This window comes from Cynara cardunculus (assembly GCF_001531365.2).
Source record: "Cynara cardunculus var. scolymus isolate 2C chromosome LG 2, CcrdV1, whole genome shotgun sequence".
In the NCBI taxonomy this organism is placed as follows: domain Eukaryota; kingdom Viridiplantae; phylum Streptophyta; class Magnoliopsida; order Asterales; family Asteraceae; genus Cynara; species Cynara cardunculus.
This window is the reverse complement of record NC_037529.1, coordinates 32,655,449-32,662,495: the sequence shown is the minus strand read 5'-3', so window position 1 is coordinate 32,662,495 and position 7,047 is coordinate 32,655,449. Positions and strand designations below refer to the sequence as shown.

Sequence of the window (7,047 nt, the reverse complement as noted above, 5' to 3'; positions counted from 1 at the left end):
AATGAAGACTTCCCTGGTTTGCAGGGGAAGAGATCTGCCTCTGCCCTTACTCAACCAGAACTGGGTCTGGTATACAAAAATGAGTTTGGAGCGAAGAAATTTTTTAGGTTGACTGAGGCCTTCAAGTACYAAAATGAAACACTTGAATGGTTTCAGAAAGCCATCAGAGACAGGTTGGACAGATCTCACGTGCCAATAGACGATGGACAGAGATTGATACATGAAATATCTACAGTCATCGAATATAGAGGACTACTCATGCGCTTTTGGGATATATCACAGGGAAGACCCTGAATGTAGTCTTATGATTTTTTTGTCTTGTAATTTCCATTTCATTGATGTAAGAATTCATCATTTGTTCCAATGAAAAATTTGGCAAAAGATGCTTTTCTCTAGAATAGCCTTTGTTCTTCACTCATACTTTGAATGTTCTTAGATTAGTTAATGTTTGTTCTTTCATTACTTAGAGGGAGATTGTTAGACCCCATAAGTATTATGCATTAAGTAATGAAGACAAACAAGTGATGAAGAACCAGAAGGCCGATGGAAGACTTCAAGGAAAAAGAACTAAGTCTGAAGAACAACCAGAGGGTCGATGAAAGGACCAGAGATGCGATGGAAAGTGCATCTCCATAACCCCTCTGGTTACTAACACTTGGAGTTTCCCTCACCAGTTCAACTAGAAGCAAACAATGAAGATATGAAGATAAGTTTGAACTCATATTCCATGGAAGACAGCTGGAGATGACCAATCAACAGCTGGATTCTATAAAGTTTATCTAGGTTTAATGTTTATCCTTGTTTTAGATAAGCTTTATCTGTTAGTAGAAGATTAGCTAAATAGTCTCACTAGATAATTATCTTCTTATTTGATTACTAGTATAAATAGGTGGTTAGGCCTATTGTAGAAATCCTGGATGATCATTGAAACCCTTGGAACATAAAAATTGATCTTGGAAGAGTAACGAAAGGGTCTCTAGTTGGTCTATTAGATATACTAGAGGAGATCTGATTGAGCATGAAGGTCAAAGTTATCCCAGTTTTAAGTATTAAGAAAGTCAAGAGACTGTGGATAGACAAACGTGAGGCTCTAGGTGGTCTTTATGCTGCTTAGGAAATCAAGATAGTAAACCAGAGGGCCTCTGGTTGATAGTGAAGGTCAACCAGTGTGTGGTTGGTTTACTTTTGATCCTTAATAGGTTTATTTTATGCCCCTCAAAATGAGCTTAGGTTGGGAGAGATTAAGAAACTCCCCCTACGACCAAGAATGGGGAGGATTTTAGTAGCCAGAGGCTCTGGTTGTGAAGGAGGTCTAGAGGTGAAGACTTGGGGAAAAGGAAGGTTGGCCATAGAACCAGAGGGTCTCTGGTCCTAAGGGAAAGATAAATAGAGGCTCTAGTATTTAGAATCAGAGGCTCTGGTCTTATAGAAACACCATGATGGCTATACCACTATTCCTTTGGACCATCAAGAAAGTCTATGTAGTACAACCAGAGGGGCTTTGGTTGTAATAAGGTGATGGCTTTGTTCATAGAAGACTTGGATTACGACAAGTCTTGGATTTTGGTCCAAAAACTTGTGATCCAGAGGCTCTGGCTTATTGAACTAGAAGCTCTGGTTACACAAAATGATAAAAACAAATAAAGTGTTTGTGTAATAGTTTAAGATATGGTGACCAAGTGGGACCAGATGGGCTCTTGTACTTAAGACCTTGAATCCAGAGGCTCTGATCTTAAGAACCAGAGGCTCTGTTCGATGAAAGGTGTTAAAACGAAATCCTTGTTTTGGACTAGAGGGGCTCTGGTTCCAAAGAATGTAAAATTTTAGGCCAAATAAAAGACAAGTGTTTCCAATTAGCTAGAGACTATGGTCTATAGAACCAGAATCTCTGAAATAAAAGACTTGATTTCATGGGCCATAATATATCACTATTGACAAAACGTAGAGATAGTAGAGATCTCTGATGTGGAGGGAGTTTATGCCTAAAGTGTTGTAACTCAGCATACCCATCTTGCCGACAAGGAAAAGAAATATTTTCTTATCTAAAGATTTTGTGAAGATATCAGCAAGTTGAATATCTGTGGGAACAAAGTACATCTCTATGTTTCCCTTTTCTACATGGTCTTTGAGAAAATGGTACCTAACATCAATATGCTTTGTCTTTGAGTGTTGTTATGGATTTGTAGAGATTGCTATTGCACTTTTGGAGTCACAGAGTAAGGGGATTTTCTCATAATGGAACCCATAATCCTTTCGTTGAGTTTTCATCTAGAGAACTTGTGAATAACAACTAGCAGCAGCAACACACGCTGCTTTTGTTGTAGATGTTGAGATACAGTTTTGTTTTCAGGATATCCAACTAACTAGCTTATCTCCCAAAAGTTGACCGCTCCCAGACATACTCTTTCTATCAAGCTTGCACCATGCATGATCTGCATCTGTATAGGCTATTAGTTCAAAGCCAGAGTTATTTGGATACCAGAGACCCAAGAAAGGGGTGCCTTTTAGGTATATAAAGATCCTCTTGATTGCAGAAAGATGATATTTTTTTAGGATTTGCTTGATATCTTGCACAAAGACAAGTGGAAAACATTATATGTGACCTACTAGCTGTGAGGTACAGGAGGGACCCAATCATGCTTCTATAGGTTGTTACATCTACAGCCTTGCCTAATGAATTAGAGTATAACTTTACTCCGATGGCCATTGAAGTTCTCATAGATGATGAATTTGAGAGATTATATTTCTTCAGAAAGTCAGTCTTACATTTGTACTGATTGATGAAAATTCTTTCTGAAGTTTGTTTTATATGAAGACCCAGAACTAAGTTCTCCCATCATACTCATCTCAAATTTGATTTTCATCAAGTCTAAGAATTTTTCACAAAATTTGGATTTAGTTGAGCCAAATATAATGTCGTCCACGTATATTTGGACAAGTAAAATATCACCTTTGTGTCTTTTGAGAAAGAGAGTTGTGTCAATTGTACCTTTTTCAAATCCATTGGCCATAAAAAAAGTGGAAAGAGTTTCATACCAGGCTCTAAGTGTTTGTTTGAGCCCATAAAGAGCTTTATCTAGAAAGTAGACATACTATGGTTGTTTGGAGTATCCAAACCCAGGGGGTTGCTGAACATAGACTTCTTCTTGCAATTTGCCATTTAGAAAGGCAGACTTGACGTCCATCTGATAAACCTTGAAGCCCTTGTGTGCTGCATAGGCTAAGAATATTCTTATAACTTCAAGCCTAGCAATGGGGACGAAGGTTTCGTCATAGTCTATTCCTTCTTCCTGACAATAGCCCTTGGCAACCAGCCTGAGTATATAACGCAGCTTGAGTAGTAAAGCCTTGTGCTATAAATGCATAAGCGGGTAAAGAGTACATGTGTTGAGCTACCAAAGAAGTAATAAATCCTAAAGAAGCTAGAGCAAGGACTAATTGAAAATGAATCGAATTATTAATTTTGTCATAAAGGCCCTTATGCCCACGTCCCAATCGCCCTCCTAGAGGGATATGTGCATTTAAAAGATCTTTCATATTGTGCCCAATCCCAAAATTAGTTCTATACATATGCCCAGCAATGAGAAAAATAAATGCAATAGCTAAATGACGATGAGCCATATCAGTCAGCCATAAACTTTGGGTTTGTGGATGGAATCCCCCGAGAAGGGTTAAAATGGCAGTTCCTGCTCCTTGGGAGGTACCAAATAAATGACTACTTCAATCGGGATTTTGAGCATAAATATTCCACTGACCTGTAAAAAGTGGGCCTAACCCTTGGGGATGTGGTAATACATCTAAGAAATTATTCCATCGAACGTACTCCCCTCTGGATGCAGGAATAGCGACATGTACTAAATGCCCTGTCCAAGCCAAGGAACTTACGCCGAAGAGTCCTGATAAATGATGATTGAGACGAGATTCTGCATTTTTGAACCACAAAACACTTGGTTTCCATTTCGGTTGTAGGTATAACCAACCCGCTATTAAAGATATGGCAGAAATAAATAATAGAAAAAGAGCTCYAGTATAAAGATCTTCATTAGTTCGTAAACCGATTGTATACCACCACTGATAAACACCAGAATAGGCGATATTCACTGGGCCAAGAGCACCCCCTCGAGTAAAAGCTTCTACAGCCGGTTGACCAAAATGAGGATCCCAAATTGCATGAGCAATGGGTCTTACATGTAAAGGGTCCTGTACCCATGACTCAAAATTTCCTTGCCAAGCTACATGAAAGTGCCTTTCAAATCCTCCTAGCCATTATCCTACTACAATAATTCTTGCTAAGAAGAACKCCCATGTTGTGGCAATTCCACCCAGAAGGTAATGGGTTACTCCTACAGCACGTCCTTGTMCAATGCTTAAGGCTCTCGGCTGGGTAGCAGGAGCAACTTTTAATTTATTATGAGYCCAAACGATGGATTCAATAAGTTCTTGCCAATCACCACGTCCACTGAATAAAAAACATTAAACTAGAAGCCCATACAAAATGAGCACCTAGGAAAAAAAGGCCATATGCAGATAATGAAGAACCATAAGACTGAATTACCTGGGATGCCTGTGCCCATAAGAAATCGCGGAGCCACCCATTAATAGTAATAGAACTCTGCGCAAAGAATGTCTGAGTCCCTCTTCCTTTCTTGAACCTGTGAGAACACTCTAAGAATATGCCAGCAAAGACCTTATTCAATACTTGAGAAATTGCATCCATCACTGTCGTTTTTATGTGGTTGAGTAAGACGRCGTAGCTTCCCAGGTTTATTGGGTTTTGGAATAAATGATCTATCTATACATGAAAAGGATAAAACCTCAAGAAAGAATACCTTAATGCCTTATCAATGGAAAGGTCTTCGAAACTATGAATCTTTCATCTCTTCTCCTCCCACGACATGCCTAGCTATTACATTCTGACTCATGCATCTGCCGGTAAAGTAAAGCACGTCCAAAGTGATGCGTACCCCCATAGAAAGAAGCACGCCCGCCCGAAGTAGCATCCCATCGAATCAGCCCCCACAAGGGGTTCCCTACCCGTATTCCCCAGAGGAAGTGATAGGGGGGATTCGGTGCTCTGTATCGAGCGTCGTCTTTTAGCCGCCAAAACCGTGCCTTCCCCCCTAGAGATATACCTCGCCCGGATCAACGCCRAAGACCTGTTCGAGGTCAAGGTAGAAATTATCAAACTCATGACGGGCCTTGACCCAACGGGAGATTGGCTGGGGCAGGGAGCTCGAGCCCTGGATAATCTGAGAACCGCCACGGGGGAAGAGTCMTTAGAAAGGCTACTTTCCTTTTTAGACGATCTGAATCAAGGCGGAAAAAGTTCCTAGACTTTCCTACAATTAAAAGGGAAGRTTTTCCTTAGGGACAACCCCCCAGAAAACTCTTCCACATAGTGCGCRCGATCCACAAACTGACGCATGGGACGTAGCTAGCCGCGTGCAGCCTACCTGCTGAAGAYCGTAACGTAAGTAACTCAGTGCTCCATACGTGGGAAATGAAAGCAGAATTCGTTCGGATCCTCCCACATGTTCAATCTTTTTTTAGCGGTTTCCCCARAGATCTTTATCATTAATGCAACCTTCATTTTGCTCATTCATGGAGTTGTATTTAGTACGTCTAAGAAATTTGATTATCCACCGTTAGTCAGTAATRTGGGTTGGCTTGGATTACTTAGTGTTGCGCGCCTAGGAGGGCAGCGCGCTTTGGGATGCGGAGGAGCTATTATCGCCCAGTTCCCTAACCTAATGCGGCACCGGGTTCGGACCGCAGGGAACCGTAGCATRGGGGGGCTTAGAATCCTTTTGCCGCCSCAAGGCTGGCTAATCGTACGCAGCAGGCTCGAAGACCCCTGGTTCTGGAAGGCACATGAGTCCGAACGCTATGTTGRATGTGCGACCGACACTAGGTAGGTACCTGTGCAGGTGAGGCGTCGGTCGGTCCTAGAAACAACGGCAGTAGAGCGAGGAGTTAACGACCGAACATGCTGCAACCTATGGATCACCAGGCAACTCTTTCGCTCTATAGGGCATAGAACAATTCTTCTTGGAGGAGGGTTGGTTTGCCCGGGTGACTGATCCTRCCATAATGTACTCCTACCTATACTATAGCACCGACACCCGAAGTCGAGCATACATACGACGATCTTCATGCGTGAATAGCGGGGAGGAAAGAAAGGGCGGTAGATGATAATGAGAAAAGGCGCCGCGTCTGGGCGGGCGGAATGGATGAGCGAAAGGTGTCATGCCATGGAGTGGGTAATATCCCGAGTCTCATGTAAGACAACTAAATGCACCTCGAGGTGCTGCCGAGGAACTGAGGGACCTTCTCGAGCACATGATAGGTAATTGAGAGATAAAGCTAGCGTATTCGTTATGGGGAATCAATGCTCCGGGCCKAATAGAGCTTACCTACGGCACCTGGCTTTCTCCGGCACATATTAGCTTAGCTGCGCTTAATAGGCTGGGAGAGGGGCGCCCATTCCTAACCACTTTCATTTCGAAAAGGTTCGCTCATGCTGGAGGGAGCATCCCCACTTAGTGATTGGTCTGCTAGTTCACGCAAATCCGAARAAGTTATCACGGACGAGCCACATGCAGGGAAACTTGCACGTGTGGTTCTGGCTGGGCTTTCTTGAGGTATCTAATAACCTTGCTTCTGCTCGCCGCTGGCGYACCTCTCCTAACTATTGCCCATTTATTCTGGAATAATCTTTTTAGGARGGACAATTTTACATATTTCTGCCAAATCCTTCTATTATTAAGTACGGCTGGTACCATTTCGATGTGTTTCGATTCTTCCGAACAAGAGAGGTTTGATGCTTCTGAATCCATTGTATTAATTCCACTTCCTACTCGCAGTATGCTCTTTATGATCTCGGCTTATGATTCAATTGCCATGTATTTAGCTATTGAGCCTCAAAGTTTATGTTTTTATGTGATCGCAGCATCAAAAAGAAAGTCTGAATTTTCCACGGAAGCCGGCTCGAAATATTTGATCTTAGGTGCATTTTCCTCAGGAATCTTATTGTTTGGGTACGACCGG

The 7,047-nt window shown here is 42.1% G+C and overlaps 1 protein-coding gene across 1 annotated transcript in view; it reads left to right on the top strand.

Moving 5' to 3' along the window:
* Positions 1-5,333: 5,333 nt before the first annotated feature.
* Positions 5,334-7,047, top strand: part of LOC112506054 (NADH-ubiquinone oxidoreductase chain 2-like) — an 18,729-nt gene continuing 17,015 nt past the window's right edge. Inside the window, exons 1-2 of the mRNA XM_025110083.1 lie at positions 5,334-5,686; positions 6,642-7,046. Of these exons, the coding sequence (XP_024965851.1) occupies positions 5,532-5,686; positions 6,642-7,046 (560 nt within the window). The 5' untranslated portion in view covers positions 5,334-5,531. The remainder of the gene's footprint in view (positions 5,687-6,641; position 7,047) is intronic.